This window comes from Vombatus ursinus, unplaced genomic scaffold (assembly GCF_900497805.2).
Source record: "Vombatus ursinus unplaced genomic scaffold, bare-nosed wombat genome assembly UNPS02014821.1, whole genome shotgun sequence".
Classification (NCBI taxonomy): Eukaryota; Metazoa; Chordata; class Mammalia; order Diprotodontia; family Vombatidae; genus Vombatus; species Vombatus ursinus.
In genome coordinates this window covers 12,056,115-12,080,371 of record NW_020954599.1, presented here as the reverse complement: position 1 = coordinate 12,080,371, position 24,257 = coordinate 12,056,115, and the positions used below count along the sequence as shown (strand labels likewise).

At 36.3% G+C, this 24,257-nt stretch overlaps 1 protein-coding gene across 2 annotated transcripts in view; it reads left to right on the top strand.

Annotated features, from left to right (window-relative positions):
• The window catches only part of TBCK (TBC1 domain containing kinase), a 256,604-nt gene that overhangs the window by 64,839 nt on the left and 167,508 nt on the right, over positions 1 to 24,257 (top strand). For both annotated transcript variants that reach the window (XM_027837556.1, XM_027837554.1), the window contains exons 5-14: positions 1,690 to 1,763; positions 9,062 to 9,203; positions 11,299 to 11,359; positions 13,478 to 13,539; positions 13,906 to 13,967; positions 16,216 to 16,364; positions 18,369 to 18,507; positions 19,999 to 20,098; positions 23,692 to 23,741; positions 23,966 to 24,095. In XM_027837556.1, coding sequence (XP_027693357.1) covers positions 1,690 to 1,763; positions 9,062 to 9,203; positions 11,299 to 11,359; positions 13,478 to 13,539; positions 13,906 to 13,967; positions 16,216 to 16,364; positions 18,369 to 18,507; positions 19,999 to 20,098; positions 23,692 to 23,741; positions 23,966 to 24,095 — 969 coding nt within the window. The remainder of the gene's footprint in view (positions 1 to 1,689; positions 1,764 to 9,061; positions 9,204 to 11,298; positions 11,360 to 13,477; positions 13,540 to 13,905; positions 13,968 to 16,215; positions 16,365 to 18,368; positions 18,508 to 19,998; positions 20,099 to 23,691; positions 23,742 to 23,965; positions 24,096 to 24,257) is intronic.

Sequence of the window (24,257 nt, the reverse complement as noted above, 5' to 3'; positions counted from 1 at the left end):
AAGTCACATATTCATCGTTTAAGTGCCCTACTCTCCATGGATTCAGGTCCTTTCCTGGGTCCACTTTTCTGTAACGAATGAAATGATGCCCTTTTCTCCCTTTTTGGAATCATATTTATTTAGATGGTCTCCCAGACTATTTGTTCCACTGCTAAGAAAAACTGGAGTTAAGAACTCTATTTTTGTGTGTTTGTTTACTTTTCCCTCCTGAGATCTCAGTGCTATTTTCTTTCATATTTTTTCAGTAGAGTGCTTCTTTACTTGGAAATTATATGGGGGATTACTGATCTGTCCCACATCCCCTCCAAGAGCAGGAGGGCAGAATTTACAGGAGAAGTTGTAATTTTGTTCAGCGTGCTTAGCATCTGAGAACAGTTGTTGGCAAGCCCCCCTTGAGAATTCAGTTCAGAAGTAATAGTGATAGAAAAGTGAGACTGCCACTTTTCTTTGTTTCCTGCCTCTCCCCTTCATATCTCAAGCTCATAAACCTGGTGTTAGAAGGCACATAACAAAGAACAGTGTTACCAACTTGCGTTTTTCTTAGAGTGGAGTACAATTTTTTTCCTTTTATAAACTAAATTTGTATTGATAGTTTTTTTTTTAATTCTACCCATATTTCCCATTAAATCCTCCCTTCTTCCCGAGGGCCATCCTTAAATAGAATTCTTTTAATCACCTGTATTCATTTAAAAATTCAAGTGACTTGCTAAAACATTCAAAAGCCATAATGTACTGTAAAGGAAGTGATGATGATTATTATAAAAGCCTTAAGAGATAAAAATGCCAAAGGAAAACTTAAAGGCTTGTGAAGATTAGAGTTTTGTTGCTAGCCAGAATGGGTTGCTACCCATTAATAATTGTGCTTGACTTCATGCTTACAAAACACAAGGGGATGCTGCAAAGCTTGATCACTGGCTTAACACAGTCTTGAAGGGTTGAAAACCAGTCATTTCCAGGTAAAGACCCAGCGTCAGGTTTCTTTTTACAGTATAGGGAAATGAAAATTCTTATTGGAAGTAGGTACATGGCATCCCCACCAAGGAGTCCAAAAGAGAAAGGAAAATCTTTAAGATCATGTAGTCACAGGCTAGAACTGAAAGGAACCTTAGAGACATCCATTTCAATTGTTTCACTTTAGAGATGAGGAAATTAAAGGGAACCCAGGTCCTCTGATTCCACAAGCAATGTTCTTGCGACTTTATCTTTCTATCTATCAAGCTATACAGAAAGAGAGAGAGAGAGAGAGAGAGTGAGTGAGTGAGTGAGTGTGCTGATCCTGGAGTTTGGAAGACTCATATTCCTGAGTTCAAATCTGTCCTCAAACACTTACTAGCTGTGTCACCCTGGACAAGTCACTTAACTCTGTTGGCCTCAGTTTCCTTATCTGTAAAATGATCTGGAGAAGGAAATGACAAACTACTCTAGTATCTTTGCCGAGAAAATCCCAGATGGAGTCACAGAGTTGGACACAACTGAAAATGACTGAAAACCTCTCATTTGGGCATTTTATTTTTTACAGCATATCTAAAAATTAAACTTCTATGGCTTGTTTTGTTAGACTTGTGAAAAATTGATGAAATAGTTTTTATCAGTTGACTTGTTGGTGTAATGGGTTTCATTTATCACGTTATTGGAATTTCCTGTGCTACACTTTTTTTCCAAAGATTTCATCTCCTTTTTCTCTTATAGGAACATATTAAACTGGCTAAGTTTGGACTTTACCACATGACAGCCCATGGTGTTGATGTTGATTTCCCAATAGGGTAAGAATAAACATTTTACAACTTTGAGATTTCAGCAATGCTATATCATTTCTATATTTATAAATAATTTTAAAGGATAGTGCTAACAGCATTATGCTTATTTCTACTTGTCATTTGTTTCTCTGTAGATGGATAGCATCTACTTTCATAAGTCCAAGTCTTTCCATATTTTTCTAAATCTACCATCTCATCATTTTCTACACCACAACAATATTCTGACTCGATCACATTCTGTCTGGGAAATTGTGAGTTTTTTTTTCCCTAATTTTTCTTCATTCCCTCTATTCTTGGCTGCATAGGTTTCATTTATATAGGGAATTTTTCATTTAAAATGGTCAAAATGATCCATTTTGCACTTCCACATTGCTCTCATAATATGGTTTAAGGTCTGATACTACTGAATCTAGTTCCTTCACATCTTTTCCCCTGGTTTCCTTGAAGTTCTTGACCCTCTGCTCTTCCAAATGAACCCTGTTATGTTTTTCTGACTCAGTAAGATAATTTTTTAGTAATTTAATTGGGATGGTATTACATAAATAGATTACTTAGGTAAAATTGTCATTTTTTAATTTTATTAGTTTAACTACCCATGCACAATAAATATTACTTCAGTTATAACTTTGCATAAAAAGTGTTTTCTGTTTACATTCATGTAGTTACTGTGTCTGTTTTAGAAGGTAAACTCATTTTTTTTTAATACTGTCTAGTTATTTTATATGGTCTAAAAGTATTGATTAATATGCCTGACACATAGTTATTTAGCAGTAAAGGACAAACTCTTTAACCATCTCCCTCAAATGTGAAAGCATTTTACAAACTTTAGGTGTTGTATACATTTTGTTGTTTCAGTCATATCTGACTCTTTGTGACCCCATTTGGGTTTTTCTTGGCAAGAAAGGCAGTCTTTTCTTGGTAAGGATACTGGAGTGGTTTGTTATTTCCTTCTCCAGCTCATTTTTACAGATGAGGGACCCGAGGCAGACAAGTTTCCGTGACTTGTGCAGAGTCATCTAGCTAGTGTCTGAGGCCAGATTTTAACTCAGGAAGATGAGTCTTCCTGATTCCAGGTCTGATACTTTATCCACTGCACCACCTAGCTGCCACTCATATGTAATTCTAACTATTATTATTATTTTATTATTGTTAAGAGTACCTGAATTTTGCCTGTGTTCTTTTTTTTTTTTTAAAGAGAAAAATTAATGAATAATTCACAATGCCCTAGAAATCAGCAAATCTTGGCCTTCTTTGGATTGACAAGTAGGCCTTTATAGAATTCTGGGCAGGCATTCCACAACAAAGCCCTCTTTCAATGATGAATATAGTTTAATTTCATTTAGAGATAAATATAAGAGCAAGAAAATAAACCAGGATCTTACTAACAGATACCGTTTATGTGTAAAATGTGCAAAGCAGAGCTAAGTGGAACAATGCATTTGTCTGCCCTGAGGGGTTTGAAAATTGAGTCCATCTACATTTGAAAATTTAGCCTCCTGTGTATTGTTACCACTACAGGCTTTGAATTTTCATCATATCACGTGTGACTTGAATTGTCATGGCATGGACCAGAATTTTTTGGATACCTGAGTTCAGATTTGGCTTCAGATACTTACTAGTTGTGTTGATCCTGGGCAAGTCACTTAACCCTGCTTGCCTCAGTTGCTCATCTGTAAAATGAGCTAGAGAAGGAAATGGCAAACCACTCCAGTACCTTGGCCAAGAAAACCCCAAATGAGGCAATGAAGAGTAGGACATGATTGAAATGAGTAAAGAACAACACTGTATGTGTGTGTACAATACACATATACACATATGTATACACGTATGTATTTATACATATACATGTATGTGAATATATAATTCATAATTTTGTATTATGTATGATGTGTATATGTATATAGATATTCACATAGAGGGAGGGAGGGAGGGGAAGGGAGAGAGAGAAAGAGATGGTGAAAAGGACAGAACCTAGTCTTTTGTTGACACAGGGAGATTTGAGTAGAATTTTAGTGAAAATCAGAGCTTATGGCATCAAAATCCATACCTAGAAACCTAAAGGTAGTTTCAAAAAATAACCTTTGCCATTTCTACTGTGTAAAGGAACACATTAGTCTCCAAGAAATACCATCACAACTGTATTTAGTTGAATACGTTTTTATATAAAATGTTCAGTTTCTGTGTGTCACTTTTACTCACCTGTAAAATGAAGGCATGAACTCAGTGGCTTCTAAAGTTCCTTCTAACTCTATATTTATGGTCCTGTGATCGTAGTTTATATTTCATTCTAGAAACTGGGGAGCTACTGATGTTTCTTGAGAATAGGAATGGTGTGGTCATGTCTATATCTTAGGACTTGGTAGAGTCCTGTCTTACCTTGGCAGAGACTGAAAATAGGAAGACCAGTTAGGAGGCTTTTACAGGAGAGGCGATGAGGGCCTGAAGTAGTGTTCTGGATGTGGGGATGAAAAGATGGGGATGGATGTGAGAGATAGCTGTGCAGAAGCATGTAGGGAGTGGGGGAGAGTGAAGAAATGAGAATGAGTCCACGCTTGCCCACTTGCTTCACTAGATATATGATGGTGCTTTTGACCGAAAAGGGGACTTTAGGGAGAAAGGCGAGTGAGTTTTAGGGGAAAGATAAAAGTTCTGTTGTAGTCATGTCGAGTTTCAGATGGCTGTGGGCTAGGTGCAGATGTGTAGATTTAGGAAGCGCAGATGATCATCATTCATGTAGTACCCCCTGATCATGGGCAAACCCAGGGCTCTATCCTGGGGCTTCTTCTCCTTTTCTTCTCTCTTCTTTTCTTTCTCTCTCTCTCCCTCTCCAGCTTCCTTTGGCAGAGGAGTAGGAAGGGGAAAAGCTTCATGGCATGTAATCATTGGCTCTGAGAAAGTGCTTTCTAAAAACATTTCCACCCTGCATGATACTCTTCTTTTCAAACAAACCTTGATGATCACTTTGCATTTAAGCTAGTGATGTGAAATGTCATGGTGGACTCCGGCTCTCCCATGTATACTTTAGCACTAGAAGCTCAGTGATCGAGAAGATCAAAGAGACGTGTCAGTCAGTTGCTCCTCCCTGCAGCCCCAGACAGCACCAGAAAATGCCTGGGATAGGAGGGGTTACAACCAAGGAAATAAAAGTCAGGGAAAACTCCGACAAATGGTCTGAAGCTGGAGGTTAGAGGGGGCCTACACCCACTTGGATCTCCTAGGAACTGAAGCCTGTGGGTACTCTGACCAGGAACATACCATGGGGCTCAAACCTAACCCAATTTCACCGAGCCAAATTCACATAGGTGAGTACTTTGAGCAGGGTTAAAGGGCAAAGTAAAAACAGAAAGGCCATTGTCCACTTCCTGGAAGAAAATCCAAATTAAAAATACCCAGGCACATCATGGGCAAAATTTATAGCTTCCAGCCAAAGAAAAAAATTACTACAGGCATCCAGAAACAGAGTTTGAGTACCAAGGAACCATAGTCAAGATAACATAAGACCGTTATGCAGCTATAAAAAATGAAAATTGATGGTGCAGAATAACTTAATCTGCAAAACAAAGTATAATTCTACAGAGGTAAATATGGACCATTAATAGAAGAGGTGATTTCTAACACTCCTGATATTTTTGAAGAGTTCTGAAAGTGAAATACAGAAGACAAGAGAACTCTAGAAAAGTAAATAAATTTGGCCATGTGTAAGGGGCTAAATGAAGATGAAAGTGTTTACCAACTAGTAAGGAGAGAAGAAACAAGTGCCCCTTTAGAATAAAAAATAATACATATAAACACAGGGTATTATTGGTTTTGTTCTTTTTTTTTGTTAGCTTTAAGAGAGAAAAAAGGGAAAGAAATGAAATAAAGGGTGGTAGAATTATTTTTCACATTTGAGTGCCCAAGAAGAATACACAAAGGAAATGTGTAGGGGAGTGGGCACCTTATGAATCTCACTTTTGGCTAAACTGGACAAAGAAGGGTTGGGCTCTCACTGAAAAATAGGAAGTCCAATAAGGCAATAGGCAGACACAAGGAGAGAGGAAAAAGAGGTTTTAAGAAGGAGGGTGGGGTTGGGGTAGCAATTGTCAGAAAGCAAAACAAACTCCAGCTTTGGAGGATCATAAAGAGAAGATTAAAATGATTAAAGGGACGTGTAAAGCCAATGCTCGGCGTCTGGATGAGGTTTCTAGAAAAGAACTGGAAACCAAGTGGGTTTCCCTCAGCAGGGGAATGATTGAACAAGTTATGGAACATGGATTTGATGGAATATTATTACAGTAGTGTAAGAAATGACAGAAGGGACAGATTCAGGTAAACTTGGGGAGACTCGTATGAACTGATGGAAGAGTGAAATATGTATGAATATGAAATATGTAATAACTGCAGTGTTATAAAGGAAAACAACTTTAAGAACTCTGAATGGTACGGTCATGGCTCCAGAAGGTTGAAACCTTCCGAAACCAGTGAAGCCAGGTTTCCCGCATCTTAGCAGAAAGGTGATGGACTGGCAATGCAGAATGAGCCAGACGTTTTTTAGTCTCAGCCATAGATGTATCCTACTTACTTGTTAATAGGGAGAACTTAATTTTTGTGAGGGGGTCAACTGCAAGGGATAAGGGAGGTCCAAAAAAGAGAGAGAGGAAGAAAGAAAGAAAATCAAATCAATCAAAAAGGGACACAAATAAGGAAGGCAGTTGGCACTGTGTTTAATCTAATATATACTTTAAATAACAAGTTGCATGTAATTGCAATACATCATTTATATACAATCCTTTTTTCTCTTTGTGTACGGAAATGTTTATATTTGTTGATGTTTGTCAAGTTCCTATTTAAAAAGAGAAAATTTAAAAGCAAGCCTTTATGAAAGGACTGATTTAAAAAAAATAAACTTTAAATTTCCCCCTCAAAATGCTCTGGGTTTTAATGGGACCAGACAGTGAGGAGGAGAGGAAGTGACTTGCTCAAAGCATACCAGGCAGCTTGAAGAATTGAACCTGAATTTAAAATTGGAAGTGGTAGAAGTGGTCTTAGGTTACCACGAGGTCTAGCTTCCTTTGAAGTCTGAGACCTTTAGTGTCGCCCGAAACTATCAAAGAGCAAAACATGAAACATTATCCAGGAAAAATAAAGTGATCAAATAGCTAAGGCATGAAAGAAAATATTTACCCCAGAAGAAACTTGCAGTTGGTTCAAAAAGCAAATTTTAAGGAACCAAAAAAAAAAAAGTAAACTGTTAACATCTGTTTTAGGGTTCTGAGCTTTCATTTCAACTGGCCAAGTAGCTAAGTATATTGTTAAAACACCAGAGAGAGAGAGAGATGATGATGATGATGAAAGCCTGTGTTCTATTTACCTGGTCAGCTGCACTCAAAGATATTTTCTACTTATTGTCATTGCTTGTTTGTGACCTCCTTAAGAACAGGGACATTCTTGTGCTTTTCTTTGTATCCTCAGTGCTTAGCACAGTGCCTGGCACATAGGTAGGCACTTAATAAGTGTTTGTTGAGTGATTACAGTTTAAGAGAAAAAAAACAAATGAATAGCTGGCTGAAAAGACCAGAACCAAGAACATTACCAATCCATATTATTTTAATTCATTCTCATCCCTTCTTAAAAGAATTAATATTCCTAGAGCTGAGCTTTAGTATTGATGTTCACTTTTTAAGAGATCACCAGTGAGAAGTTTTTGAAGTGGCAATGCTACTATGCTACTCATTGGTTAACAACTTTAGTAGAGTAAGAAGGAGTCTCAGAATTTATCTTATTCAACCTTCTCTTTTTACAGATGAGGAAACTGAGACTCAGGGATTTTTAGTGACTTGTCCGGGGTTGCACAAATAGGGGGTATCAGAGGCAAGATTTAAAACTAGGCCCTCTTATATACCTATATCATCTTCTTGGGGCCATATCATCTATCATCTTTTGTCCTGAGTTATGACAGTTTCTCTCACCAATTATATATTCTTAGAAATATCACACATCGGGAGTAGCTAGGTGGCATAGTGGATAGATCACCAACCCTGGAGTCAGGAGGACCTCATCAAATCTGGCCTCAGACACTTGATACTTACTAGCTGTATGACCCTGGCCAAGGCACTTAACCCCATTGCCTAGGAAAAAAGAAGAAAGGAAGGAAGGAAGGAAAATAAATATCACACATCCCTGTGGAAAACTAATGGCCCATTTGGGGTTGGTCACCATACTCATTCACCAGAGATGTAACAAAGTAGAGTAATGGATAGTTAATTTGCATTTCTGGAAAATAAAAATAAATTGACAAAGTAATAGATTGGTATTATCTTCATTCTAAATTTTTTAAAGTGATTTTTACTTATTTAATTTTGCTACATTTTTCTGTATAAATAAATAGTACAGGCAGCATTACGTAGAGGAAGGGGAGAGGAAGAAGGAATGACTGTTTCCCGGGATCCACATTGTGCCATGTCATTAAGGCATCTAAACAAGGGAAGCTAGGTGGCATGGTGGATAGATTACCAGGCCTGGAGTCTCAGACGCTTACTAGCTGTGACCCTGGACAAATCACTTCACCCTGTTTGCCTCAGTTTCCTCATCTGTAAAATGAACTGGAGAAGGAAATGGCAAACCACTCCGTGTCTTTGCCAAGAAAACTCCTAAATGTGGTCACAAAGAGTCAGACAACGCTGAAACGACTGAACAACAACAAATAGGTGCTGATGTTCTCAACTTAACCTAGCGATAAACGAAAAAAGAGCATAAACAAACTAAAATACAGCAGAATAAAATTCTATCCACATTGAAATTAACTGGTTTTTGTGTCTGTGTCTGTGTGTTTACTTAAAACTATATTAATTCCACTTCTCTCTTGAAATCTAAGTACAAAATTCTCGAATTCCCTTGTAACCAAAGGTTGGATTACTTCACAAAATAGTGGAATTTCCGAGTTCCAAGAGAAGATAAATGATAAGGTACACTTTAAGCAGTATTTTAAAGGAGAAAAGATAAGACTGTGAGAAAGTAGTAGCCATTTAGAGGAAATGGGAGAGGCAATACGAGAAGAAGTAGGGAGGGAAGAAAAAACAAGGCATTAATGCAAGAGGAAGAGGCAAAGAATATTAAAATCTTTTTAGGCCTATAATGACTTTTGGATCCCTAGGGAGGTAGCACTCTCCCAATTCCTGTGGTTGGTTCACAGTTCCACTTGGCTCTTGCCAAGGTCATCTTGTTCTTGAAACTTCCTGTGTTTGTATTAAGAGCATATTGTTTTATCTTCCAGAGTTCTTGATCTGTTTCGATTAAGTGTTAGTTACATTAATATCCTCTTGTAGGTACCCATCTTACCTAGCACCTGAGGTCATTGCACAAGGAATCGCCAAACCCAGTGACCACACACCACGTGAAAAGCTATTGCCTTCTGGCCCCAAATCTGACGTATGGTCCCTTGGAATTATTTTATTTGAACTTTGTATGGTATGTAACCAACGGCTGGGTTGAAGAATTGGAGGGGACTATTAGACCAACAAAAACAGTTTTTATAGATTTTGGGATAATATTTTTTTAGAACAAAGTAGTATAAATCTGTTTTCATTTCCTGCATATATAACTGGGGAAAATATCATATTTTTACATTGACTGGAATTAAAAAAAAAAACCACAACATTTATCTATACCGAGTTATTTGCATACAGAGTATCCCCAAAGTCTCTGAAGTTTGAAATTATTTGTCTTAATATTCACTATTAATAAATTATATCTAATTTATTAATTGCTAATATCCTTAATTTTAAAATTAAAATTATTAAAAACCTTAATAAAAGCTTTAATGTCATTTAAGCATTAATACTTAAAAGTGAGACTTTTGGGACAACCTATCTTTGCAGCTCTATTAGGAATTCTTGAAAATACTTTGAAAATATTATCTCATTAATTCTTACAGTTTCTGTGTTGTGGGTATATACCATTCTTTCGTTTTTCACAGATAAGAACCACAAATGAGAAATATCAGTCCAAGGGGCAGCGAGGTGGTGCAGTAGATAGAGCACCAGCCTTGGATTCAGAAGGACCTGAATTCAAATCCGGCCTCAGACGAAACACTTGACACTTACTAGCTGTGTGATCCTGGGCAAGTCACTTAACCCCATTGCCTAGCCAAAAAAAAAAGAGAAATATCAGTCCATAATGAAACTTATTTTTCTCCCATTAGTTGTCTTCTGAATCTTTTCTGTAGTACTCGCATTGAGATTATCCCATTTTATAATTCCAAGTGTTATTAATAAACCTCTATTTACGTAAACTTCAGGGAGCCATTCTGCTCTAATAATAGTAATAAGAAGAATAATTCGTATGTACATACTATTTTTTGTTTTGCAAAGCTTTTTTTGTCCCACGTCTCCTTTGATTTTTAAAATAATCTTGTGCATTATAAATTGATAGTAAGTGTGTGAGGCATGATTCAGACCTGTCTCCCTGACTCTCAGGTTCAAGTTCAGTCCACTGTCCTCTATGCCACACATACTGGCATAGTGCCTCCTTTTGGGTTTTTATTTTAATCTTTGTACCTACAGCCCCTACATCAGCGCTTAACAAAGAGTAGACACTTAGTAAATACCTATTAGATTGGATTGCATTGCATTGAATTGGGTCCTCTTTCCACCAACTCCTTTGATGATGAGCCTTTTCAGACTTACCCAGTATGATCTTTGGATGACAAACATACAGCATGAAGATGCATAAAGCCTTCCCAGTTTGGTAGGACCTACTCAAGCTTCCTTTTCTTGGCATGACCTTTGGAAACCCCAAATTACTCCCATGGCACAGTGAAGAAGGAAAAGGTCAGAGAATCGCAGAATCTTAAAGGTGGAAGAACCTCAGGGTCATCTAGTCCAGAGGTGTCAAACTTGGGAACCGTGGATAGCAAATTAAAATGTCATTAGAAAATGTTTAATAAAATAAATAAAAATACAACCTAAAGTAGATAATGTTAATTTGTGGTTTTCTTAGTCAGCCTGTAGCCCATAGGGATCCTTAGGTTCAGTTTAGTGGCCCCTGTTTATATTTGAGTTTGGCACCACTGGTATAGGGAACACCCAGGTGAGAAAACTCCCTCTACCAATGCAGTTGAACAGTTTCCCTGAAACTTAAAGCCTTGGATTTTTGCCTGGAGCACCGAGAGGTTGTTGGGTCACCTGCCCAGGGTCACACAGCCATTATGTCGTAGAGGTAAAACTTAAACCCAGTTCTTCTTGACTTTAAGGCCATCTTTTTATTCACTATGTTTCTCCATGTTTTTAGCAACTTTTTTTTTTTTACTTTTAGAAATATTACTTGGATACTATGTGTTTTGTTATCAAACATAAGATTTTAAAATATTTAAATTGTATTTTTTAGTTTGACTTTAAATAGATTTAATAAGGCAATGGGATAGTAATAGAAAGCCTAAGCAGAAAAAACTAGAATGAATATCTCTATTAAAATTGTTTTCAGTTAAAAAACTAAAAGGCTTCATTGGAAAAAATGCAAACATTTACTTTCATTTATTCATCTAATATTTCATTATTTCATTTAGGGAAGGAAGTTATTTCAGGGCCTGGATATTTCTGAAAGGCTAAAGTTTTTGCTTACATTAGGTAAGTGTCATAAGTTTAATATTCTATCTTTTGTTCATGAAGTTACTGCTCTGGACTTGTGGTGCTGTGGTAAGAACACTGGATTAGAAGTTACAAATCTTCAAACCTGGGTTCAAATCTTAACACTAACATTTACTGTATGACCTTTGGCAAGTCACTTAACCTCTCTTTCCTTAAATGTAAAATGAGGGAGCTACCTAAGAGCCTATAGCTTGTGATAAGTACATACTTAGAGTTCTTTTCCTGTGGGAATAAAGAGCATTCATGTATTGAAACATTTATGTTCTGTTTCTAGGTTTCTAATATATATATAATGGCTTGGGAGAGTTGGAGATATAATTCTTGAATGTCATAACAGTGCTTTCTTCATTTTCTTGTCTTATGACCGACCAACAGTGCCATTGGAAATTGACCAATTTCTAAATAATGATATTTATATAGCACTTTAAAGTTTGCAAAGTGCTTTTATGTGTGTTAACTCATTTAATCCTCACAACAACCCTGTGAAATAGGTGCTATTATCCCCATTTTATAGATGAGAAAACTGAGCCATCAGAGGTTAAGTCACTTGGCCTAAGGTCAAACAGGTAGTAAGTGTCTGGGACGAGATTTGAACCTAGATCTTCCTCACTCCAAGTCCCATGTTCTAGTAATCATTTTGCTGCCTAGTTATGCCATACAAATAAGAATGAATAATATGTTAATAATTAATGAATCAAACAATAATGAAAAGTAAATTCTCTTTGCTTGAATCATGTTGTGTTTTGGAATACATCTCTTAATACTATTAAGACCCACTGCCTCTCTGTTTGGAACAAATGTGATAAAGAATTAATATAGGATAATTAGAGTCCTTTCCTTAATCTATGAGAAAGGTTCATTCCCTTCCCCCATCCATATATAACAGGGCTACATGTTTGCATTCAAACTCATATATGGATAAATGAAAAGAGAGCATACATCCAAAACTAATAATCATGTTAACAGATCTGTATCCCAAGTCCAGAAATAAGTTTAGAGTATAAGTCACATGAATAAAATTGTATGAACTTGTTCTGTACTTAAATCCAAAGATTTTATCAGTATCAAGAATTATTTTTTCGTTCTCTAAAATAGTCTACAGTGCCTGGTTCTATCCATTGGAAACATCTTAATTCCCAGGGAAGATGGCTCTCTGGGAAAGTGAATAGGGAGGGATACAAGGGGTGATTTAGGTGATGTAAAAACAAAAAAGATATTTATTTTTTTAAAAAGATTCCATGCTTTCATATGTTCTAATTTGTTTTTTGGGGGGAGGGGGAGAGCAAGCCTTCTGACATTTGATTTCATCAGTGGAGGGAATGAAGGATGAGGAAGGTCCCTCTACCATTACAAGTCAGGGTCTCCTCTCCAGTTGCTCTGCAAGTTTTAGAAAATTGCATAGGTCCCCAAGAAGTTCAGTAATTTGTCTGGGGTCACACAGGCAGCATGTGCCATGGTAGGGCTGGAACCCAGGTCTTCCTGAATCAGAGTAGGGAAGGCAGAGGAAGGAAATGAGCATTTATGTAGCATCTACTGTGTGCCAAGCACTGTGCTATGTGCTTTACACATAATATCTCATTTGATCCTTATAACAACCCTGTGAGGTAGGTACTGTTACTATTCTTATTTTATGGTTGAGGAAACTGAGATAAATAGAGGAAAGTGACTTGCCCAGGGTCACACAGATAGGAAATATCTAAGGCTGCATTTGAACTCAGGTCTTCCAGACTCCAGGCCCAGCACTCTGTCTACTTGTGCCACCTAACCGCCCCAGAGCAGAAAGCCAAAACCTACTTCCTAATCACTTTCTCACACTGTCTCAGTGTTATAACTTTTAACCGTACTTAAATTGAACCTACACTTTATAAGAAATAATTTGCAGCTTTCATTTTTTTTAAATAAAAGAATCAGAAGGGAAAAGTTAAAATCCTAAGAATTTTAATATCCTGTACTATATAGTAGACTAAGTTAAAACACATTTTTTAAAAAAATCACAAATTTTAAGATACAAGGGGGCCTGTGATTTTTTTTTTTATGTGTGTCTTTTATGTGACTTAATAAAGTTTTGTTTTCATTCTCATGGCTTTTCTGTTCTAGGTTGTATGGATGATACTGTAACAGTCTTGGCTGAGGAACATGGTTGTCTGGATATCATAAAGGTTAATAATAAGCTTATAAATAAAAGATACTCATTTAACATAGCTTTTTTAAAATCATGTATTAGTCTCAGATATTTCTCTCATTTTACTTAAATAATTCAAACAAAATTTCTTAGGAAAAAGTTAATTTTCAATCTTAAAATTATTCTTAGTTTAGTTCGATGTTTTTCCACAAAACCTATTGTGTTAAGCTATTTTATTATAAATGTACACATGCATACATATAAAATATATGAAATGTATAGAAAATGAGTAATTTGGGTTTTTTCCCCTAAATTAAAAACCTCTGTTGTATGAAGAGAACCCACTAAATACTTTAGAGTAATGCAAAACTTTAAATAATCTTTTTCTCTTTTGATTTTCTAGGAGCTCCCAGAAAATGTGATTAGTCTCTTGAAGAAATGCCTCACTTTCCACCCTTCTAAGAGGTTAATGACTCACTTAAATTTCTCCTGATGAGGGCAATGGTAACACTACTGATTTGGGTCTTGATATTGAGAATCACAGTGGACACAAACTTAGTTTAGCAGATTTTATTTTCTTATGTGGAATAAAACTATTAGCTCATATTTTTGTACTAATGCTTTAGCGTTTTCAAGGCTGTGCCATCACTGAAAAGACATCTTTGGAGTAAATATTTGGAGTATAGCATTTCCTTTCGAAAGTAGCAACACACCTCTCTTGTTAAACAGCAACATATCTTTTACCTCTTTTTCTACTTTAGTTTTTGTATTGATTGATTACATAGAAAACAAACATTGAAATAGAATTAGGTGACTAGATGTAATGAAATGATTCCACCACGTCCAAGTGGAGTGTCACCTAAACCACTGCAGAAGGGGAAAGAGGGAGCAGTATCAGGGCAGCTAGGTAGCCCAGTGATAGAGCGTTTGGGCCTTCAGTCAGAAAGACCTGAGTTCAAATCCAGCCTTAGACACTTATTAGCTGTGTGACCCTGGGCAAGTCACTTAATCTTTGTTGCCTCAGTTTCCTCATCTGTAAAATGGGGATGATAATAACAACACCTTCATCTTGTTGTGAGGAACAAATGAGATAATTGTTGTAAAGCATTTAGTACAATGCCTGGCACATAGTAGGTGCTATCTAAATGTTAGCTATCATCACCATCATCATCATTGTTATTTCCAGAAAAGGTAGCAGGAGACTTAGAAATATGAAAGACAGCCAATTAATGATCATTGCAATCTAAAAAGAATTCTTAAGGTCTTGGTAATTTCGGCTTTCTCACTAACTAGGGAAGTCATTTAACATCTCTGGGCTTCGTTTTCCTCATTCATAAAAGAAAAGAGCTAAGCTAGATCTCTCAGGCCACCAACAGCTCTCAACTTGAATGACTCTTGACTTGATTGCTCTAGATATTTGTGGGGGTCTATGGGGTATTCAGGAGGACTAGCAGCTCTGGTGTGAGGGCTGCTGAGCCCTTTTCAGGGCTGCTTATCCACCTAAAGTGTCCACCTTCACCCAGCTCCTGCCGGTAGCTCCAAGAAGCTATAGCGTGCACTGTTGCCATACCCCAGTCAACTATCTCAGCAGGTGGGCTGACCCAGCTTGAGGATAAACCATAGGCCTCAAACTCATCAGTGAGTTAGGGGGATATCACCCCAAAGAATATGAAGACTTCTCCTGGAGGAATGGGCAGATGAGAACAATTTGTTCCAAAGGTTTTGATGGCAGCCGAAGCAGGCACTATGGGGCCCTTAGAGCTTGGTCTTACATTGAAGATGCCAAGGCCATCCACTGCACCACAGGCCATCGTCAGTCATCCGGACTTTAGTCCTACCACTGGACTTTGATAACTGGAAGAAAAATTGAAGCTGACAACTTTGTACAACTCTGCCTCACTTACATCCAATTCATGCATGAGTCAAAAGACACCTCCTTATGATGTCATTGGTTCTCTTCAGAAGTAAAGGATGAAAACCAACAATAGATATTTGTGCTCAGCAGCATGTTTTATTTTCTGTGAGAGTCAACTTGATATATGAGAAAGAACTCTGGATCTCCAAGAGTCCACTCACAGCTTTATTATTTAATAAATGTTTTATGTTGGGCAAATCACTTGATCTGTAAAATGGAAATAATAATACTTTATCTACTTCACAACATAGTTATGAGGATCAAATAAGATAATATAAATCAATTGCTTTATTACTATAAAGTTTTGTATAGATTTTAATTATTAATATTATTTACTTTAATGTTTCAGATTTTCTGAAGCTTGGAGAGGTCAAGTGACTTGCCCACATGTGTCAGAGACTTGAACTTGGGTCTCCCAGATTCGGAGGCTGATTTTCTATCAGCTATGCTGTCACTACAAGGCAATTCTCTAAATCATAACTTGCAGAGCAGGCACTGATTTGCATTAGGGAGCATTATCACTTAAAGTTCCCTCTGCTATTGAAATGACATGCCAGTACCCCCTACTATGCTCCCCCTCTTCCACAAACCCCAAATATTTCAAATTAGCCTGCCCTCCAAGTCTTAACAGGCAGTCTTTGCAAGTTTCTGTAGCCAAAACAATTCATCACCTTCTAGAGATGAAGTTAATGAGATATTCTGCAATTTTAATTATTCTGCTGAATTGTACGCTCTGCTAGTTAAGGAATTTTAAAATGACTTTTATTTTTACTTTGTATTTTAAATGTGTCTCTCAAGGCCAACTCCAGATGAGTTACTCCGGGACAAGATATTCAGTGAAGTGTCACCTTTATATACACCCTTCCACAAACCCGCCAGTCTATTCTCATCTTCTCTGAGGTGTGCTGATTTAACTCTGCCTGAAGACATCAGTCAACTATGTAAAGGTAAGGCATGGGAGAAAAAAATGATTGGGGCCTCTTTTAAAGAAGGCGCTGTCGTTTCGGTTGTTAATTGGCCAACTGTAGAGAATCAACTGTCCATTATATTAATGAGATTTTTATAACTAGTTAATTATTTGGAAATGATTATTTCTGGAGGTGCTTATAATACCATTCAGGCTGAGATCTGCTAATTGCCAGTGAGCTGGGGCTTAAATTCCTACAGTATTGGCTTGGAAAAAAACCTCAGTGCTCATATTAGAAGCTGGGCCTCTGGATTCCTAGTACAGTACTCATTACACTGAATTTCCTAATAATCAATCAATCAACAAGCTTTTATTAAGTGCTTTTTATGTTCCAGGCATAGTGGTAGACTGTAGAGATAAATATAAAAATGAAACACTCTTGCCCATTGAGGACATTAAATTCTACTGGGAAAAACAAAATGTTTCCACATTAACAGATACCAAAACAGATTCAATATAATTCATGGCAGAGAGATGCTAGAAGCAGGAGCATCTGGAAAAGCTATATGAAACAGAAGGCATTCGAAGAAAGACAGGGATTCTAAGCGAGGGAGATGAAAAGGGAATGCTTTCTAAACATGGGAGACAGACTCTAAAGCCATGAAGATGGGAGATTGGATATCTTGTGGAAGTAACACTAAGAAAGCCAGTTTGGCTAACTTTTTCAACACATGATGAGAATTAGCACATAATAAGATTGGAAAGGTATTTTGGGGCCAGGTTGTGAAGAGCTTTAAATGCCAAGTAGAGGAGATTGTATTTGATCCTAGAAGCATCAGGAAGCCATTGATGTTTATTGAGAAGAGAGGCATAGTGAGAAATGTACTTTGGGAAAATTACTTTGGAAACTGTGTGAAATAAGTTGTAAAGGGGAAAGGCTAGAGACCAGGAGTCCAATGAGGAGGCCATTGCAATAGTCCAGGCAGAAGTTCCTAAGTGTTTGAACTTGGGTGGTGACCACATGAGTACAGAGAACAGATGTTGTGAAGGCAGAAATGACAAGATTTGGTGACTGAATGGCTTTGTCTGGTAAGGGGTAGGGAATTAAAAGTAAATTATGAAAAAAAAATTTTTTTAAAAGAGTAAATTATGAGGTTATGAAACTGGGTGCCTGGAAGGATGGTGATGTCCTAGAAAGAAATAGAGAAGTTTGGAAAAGGGAAGATTTTGAGGAGAAAGTTGAGTTTTGTTTTAGACATTTTTTTGAGATGTCTATGGGACATCTAGTTTGAAATATTCGCTAGTCAGTTGGAGAAGTACAGAGACTAGGGTTTGATATGTAGATTTGGACATCATTTGCAAAGAGATAATAATTAAACCTGTGGAGCTAATGACATCACTAAATGAGGAAATATATAGAGAGAGGAAAATAGGGACCAGAACAAAGTTTTGGGGCACATGCATAGTGGGAATGACATGGATCCAGCCCAGTGCCCTATCCACTGCCCCACCTAGCTGGGCCCACTTAATTGGCAGTTCCATTTAATCATTTTGCAAGCATAATACTTCTCAGGGCAAGCTTTTGAAATCCCACACTCATCTGGGAGGGTTTGTATGTGCTGAACTTGCAAACAGATTTCCAAAAAACAAAACAAAAAGCCAACAGAAAACAGATTTCCTGAATTACGGTTTTGGTTAATGTATACCCTGTTTACTAATGAAGTAAAATGTGCATTTTAACTGAAGTGGACAACACTTTTGTTCATGTCTTTCTGGATAGTTTGCATTGTATTTTCTGGTAGTTTGCCATGAAAGAAAAATTCAGATAAACATACCTTTTCTTATAGAAAACTAAAAATCCAAATAATTATTCTGTCTGCTTCTGACCCCTGGTGCTTAAATAGTTTAGGTTTTCCTAAAGGAAATGACTACTATTTAGTTGGTATGCACCTTTAAGAATGTAGGATGCATAACCTTCATTGTTTGCTTGTATTAACAGCAGAAAGAAAATGATAATTCATTGTCTTTTGACTTCTGTTGATAGATGCTGATAGTGATTACCTAGCAGAAAGATCAATTGAAGAAGTTTATTACCTCTGGTGTTTGGCTGGAGGAGATTTGGAGAAAGAGCTTGTCAACAAGGAAATCATTCGCTCCAAACCACCTATCTGCACACTCCCTAAGTAAGCAAAGAAAAACATCTTGGGGGAATGGAATGGGATCGTGGGAGTAACATTTACAAAAAAACTGTGGTATATTTTTTTAACCGTTCTGACTCAGTAGCTATGGGAAGCAGTTCGAAGTTAACACCAAGTTCAGTCAGGAGCCAAAGTCTGTAATCTCAACATTCCCATTAATATTTTATGTTCTTGTGTTCTTTGTAATTATTTTTGTAATTTTAGGAATGACTTCCCTCTCTTGTCTTGTTGTCTTTGTTGAATTTAAATCATGATTATTAAAAAGCATGTTGATAGGAATTAATGTTAATGGTTGAATCAGGAAATAAAATGCCTGGAACGTAGTAGGCATGTAATAAGTTAGTTGACTTGCTGGGAGAAAGAATGTAATTACTCTTGATGAAAACAGGATGCTGATGCAATTTTTTTTTTAATTAAATTAGGTTAGCAGCCATATCATGTTGATTTCAAAGCCTATCGTTATTGAGATTAAATCTACCGAACTAGAGATTTACGTGCTGTAAATCAGGAGGAAAGTGGTAAAAGCAGGGAGCACTATATGTAAGAGTGGTCACTATTACCTTCCTGGATTTTGTTTGACCCATACTATTCCCACTTCTACATCCTATTGGCAAACATCATCTCTTGAGCAATAGAATGTACTGTCAAAATTAGGTTGAATAATTTGAAACATCTGATGAAATAATTTGTTTCAGTGACTTTTTTTCCCTCTCTTTTTTTCATAACATGTTAAATTATAAGCTTGGACCTATCAATGTTTTTTCATTGGTTTCCATTTGAATTGACTTCTAAATTATTAGTGTGGGTAATGTTCATTCATTTGCACAAATAAGTACTTCTGTATAGGAAGTTCTTTAAGAAGAGGGTGTGAGGAATGTTTTTGATTCTGAAAAACTTTTCTGATGAACCCTTTAAAATCTTAAATAATATTTTTGATTGTTCCTGTACTACAAGGCGTTCTCATTTATCTTCATTACAGTAGTCTCAGTGCACACATACAAGATTTCTCATTGTTATGGTATGATGACTTTCCTGTGTAGGTCGAAATACTCATGGGAGTAGTTTTAGCACTATACCCAAAAGAGCAGTAGAAACCCGCCCTCTTGTGTTCCTTCATGTGCTGTTATTTTAAGCTTGAATGTGACATTTAAAGTGTAATAAAAGGGTATTTCAGAAGTCTAGTGCAGCTTTAAGATGTGAAGGCTTAAAATTGTACCAAGACTTTTGTAACACCAAATACGCATACAAAAAGGGATCTGAAAAACCCAGTGTACTTGAGCTCATCTCATCCAGGAGTGAGAGATTTCACATAAATTCACACCTTAAACTCCTTAAAATTGTTTTTCTTTCCTGTTTGATGGAGCATAGATTGATGTTTAGTTTGAGTTTCCTTTGTGAAAGAAGCAACAAGTCAAGTTTAATGTGCATTTTAAAAAATATTGCTAGAAATCTATTTTGCTTGTCTTTCTTTTCTAGTTTTCTGTTTGAAGATGGTGAGAGCTTTGGGCAAGATCGCGATAGAAGTTCCCTTTTGGATGATACCACTGTGACGTTGTCTCTCTGCCAACTAAGAAATGTAAGAAATCAGTTATGTGTTGACATTTAATTTAAGTGCCATATTAAAGTATATTATCAGTAGATTTTTATCACTGTATAGTTTTATGAAGTTGGTTTGGGTGATTTAAGTGACAACATATTTCTTTTAAGTCAAACCACATTTTAACTAGATTGTATGTAGAATGTTTTGGAAGGAAATGCTTTCCCTTATTACTTGAACATGGAAAGTGTGTGGGGTTTATTAGGATTTTATCAAAGAAAATTATCATCTTTAGTAAATGAACTAGTTTAATTAGGGAAATATCTGCTTCATGATTTTCATACTAAGATATTTCTATCACATGAATTCAATTTATAAATCATAAGTTTAATTCAAATACTATTTTTAAATGACTCAGCACGTAGATTAAGACCCCAGTAAAAATTACTTGAAATATACCCCCAATGGTTCTTCATAACCATCAAGGACTTTGACATATCTGAATTTTTGCTTTTAGGAAGCAATTTAAAACAAAACTAGTCAATTACAGATTTCGTTATCAGTAGCATGCTGTCAGAGTTAAAGGACACATCTCTCTTAACAATCAGTGAACTGCTTTTGAGTCTAATATCTTTTGTAATAGGATTTATGTAGGTGTTTGTTGGGAAGTATCTGTTGTGACAAAGTATATCAATACATTTTTAAAAAACCTATTAAATGGAAAAAAATAAGGTGTATGCACTTTGTGTACACATCTCTGAAATGCATATGTCATTTTAATTGCATTTATTTTTAATGCTGAAAAATCAAGTAAATGATGTTCTTTTTTATTTTGTCAGTCATAATAGCTAAAATTATATCCGCAGGTCATAGGGGTTTTAGGTACTAAGTGTAATAAAGTTCATTCTTTTTGTATGGAATATTTAAATATGCAATATTCAATAGTATAATCACATAAAATATTACTTAAGCATATATGATTATATAATATATACATATGCAATATATTCATACATGTATACACATGTGTATACACATGTTTTTATTTGTGTTGTGTATCTAAAAGATATTTATATATACTTTGAGACATTTTCCTTTTTAAATACCAGCCAAGAAAGTTAGTCATATCTTTCTGGGAAATTTTTAGCCATGTACTTTACCTTAAGAGGAGATAATAGACGATAACTTAAGAATATAAAAACTAATATACTCCAGTGGACTAGGAACTCACACAGTACAATTTTCTGTTCCTGACAGGGACTTTGTGAGAAACTAAGGCAATTGATTAGAAGCTATTGGTTTTAAAGGAGATGGTCTTTTTTGTTTTTTGTATTTCTTTTTTAAAAAATTTTAATTAATTTTTAATTTTCAACAGTCACTTCCATAGGATTTTGAGTTTCAAGTTTTCTCCCTCTCCCCTCCTGCCTCCCTTCACAAGACGGTGCGCAATCTGATATATGTTCTACATATACATTCCTATTAAACATATTTGCACATTAGTCATGTTGTAAAGAATTAGAACCAATAGGAGAAACCACAAGAAAGAAGCAGCAAAACAAACAGAAGGAAAAAAAAAAGCAAATAGTATGCTTCGATCTGCATTCAAACTGCATAGTTCTTTCTCTGAATGTGAATAGCATTTTCCATTATGAGACTTTTGCAGATGTCTTAGATTCTTGCATTGCTGAGAAGGGCTAAGTCTATCAAAGTTAGTCATCACACAACATGTCTGTTACTGTGTACAACATTCTCCTGGTTCGAGATAGTCTTAACTTGGAAAAAAAATATAAGGAAAAATTGCAGAGAATGAAAATGCTCTCTACTGTAAACCGTAATAATTGATTGAAGGGTAAATAATTTAGCCAATCAGTTGTTTTCCATTGCACCTACAATATGCAAGTCCCTATGTTGTGAAGGAGATGGAAAACTTTTAAAATATATGATTCTTTCTCTGGAGGACTTTTCAAGATAGTTTGGAAGGTAAGATGTAGACATGTGGAAAGATAGGTTACATTATAAAGCAGAAAATGAGATACAGAAATATGAGAAAACTGGTTTTACTGATTTTTTTTCACTGAATTAAAACTGAATGTTTTAATTTAAACACAACCTAAATTTCTACATCAGCCTCCAGTTTCCAGGTTCACTAGCATTTCTGTTCTTGAAACTGAAATCTATTTTTCCTACAACCGTGGCATAAGTAAGTTGGCAATATTTTAAAACCCAGTATAAATTTACATGTGAATCATCATATTAGCATGCAGAAACCAAGTGATATTTTACATGGGTCTCCTAAACCATGGAACTGGCTTATATAACAGATGTTTACCTTCTTAATGCATAAGAACATGAACAATAAAAACCTTACTTTTTTCATTAATTAAAAGTTTTTTAATCAGTAAAAATCCTACTGGATTCTATGCAGACTAGGATAAATGCATGGAGCTTTCATTTAGGAAAAAAATACAGGTAAATTTTTAACTAATCCTTTAGGCAACTCCCAGTATTAATTCAGAGAATTTTCCTTGATATTCCTTTGGAATCCTGCAAACACCATGAATGAAAGAGCGCCGGTGTAGTGAAGAGAAGATCAGTGCAAAGGAGACTGAGCCCTGGCTCAGACCCTAGAGGAGAAATCATTCTACTCTCAAGTTAGGAGGGTGAACTTCACAGCAGGGGGCCATGGCCAAGAAGCCATTAAATTTGATCAGACTGCTTAGAGCTTATCTGTGGGTTTACTCCTCTGCTACTTGCCCTGTCATGCTTTTGAAGAATCCTTAGAGTTCTGGTTGTTATTACTGGGGGAAAGGTGGAATTCTAATGATTTTTGGTGGGAAAATTAAAGACAGAAAACTGATTTGCACCTAAGAATAGCTAATTATATAATAATAGCTAGCATTTCTATAGTGCTTTAAGGTTTGCAGTGTGCTTCACACTTTATCCTTTATCCTAACAACAATCCTTGGAGGTAGGTGCTATCACTACCCCCATTTTACAGATGAGGAAACTGAAGCAGACAGACTTTAAGTAATTTGCACAGGGTCATTTTCACTAGCAAATGTCTGAGGCCAGATTTAAACTCAGGTTTTACTGACTCTAGATCCAGCACCTTATCTATAGTGCCACCTAAGCTGACTCCTTTTGCACCTCTTAATTTATCCTAATATGTAAGAAATGCCATTTACTAGCATGTTTAGCTATGCCTGAACGTTAAAGCAAAAAGGATTCTGGATTTTGCTTTAAATAAAGGATGTTTATGAAAAATAGTCAAGTTGTATTACATCCCCTTCTATTACCTTTCCACATATGCTTTGGAAAATACTTTATCTTTTTACTTGGTTTAAAAACTAATATTGGTTGTTTTATAATGTGTTTGGCCAAATGTCACAGCAGATGGCTAATACCAATGGGATATATTGAGAGAAATCCGTCACTTGGGGCTGAACATGAACAACCAGAGGCCTGGTGAATGTACAGGTTTACAATATGAAAGAATTCTTGGATTCTCGTTTATGTTGTAGTGTATATATTTCATACCTTCCTGGTAATGCATTGCTTTTCCTGTAAAAGGCAGGTCCATGGTGATGCTTCAGATACTCATAAATATATATATATATTTTTTTAATTTTCAGAGACTAAAAGATGTTGGTGGAGAAGCATTTTACCCCTTGCTTGAAGATGAGTAAGTATATACTGTCTCACTGAACATTTATTTCTTCTTTGGTTGTTTGTATTACAGTGGAAAGCAGTATCTGTGGTCAGAACATTTCTTTTGGTAATTGCTTCCTAAGAAGAAGAGAGCCATGGGCATCGCGATGGGTTTTTGTTTTGTTGGTGATTTCTTTTTATTCTGTATGTTAACTTTTTAACAGTCATCCTGCTGCTTTTTTCCTTCTTTTTTCACAGCCAGGCCAATTTACCTCATTCAAACAGTAATAATGAGCTGTGTGCGGCCGTCACTCTTCCTCTGATCATCCGAGAGAGGGACACAGAGTACCAACTCAACAGAATTGTCCTCTTCGACAGGCTCCTGAAGGTAGGGGGTCTGAAATATGGTTTCAGTAGGTCGTATCCAGGCAGTCTTGTTTCAAAGGATTTCCCCATTGATTCTTAGCAGATATTGCTACCATTGGAAGCTTATCTCTTTGATGTATCTTCAGTTCAGAAAACAGTAAGCACTTGCTGTATGCAAGCCACT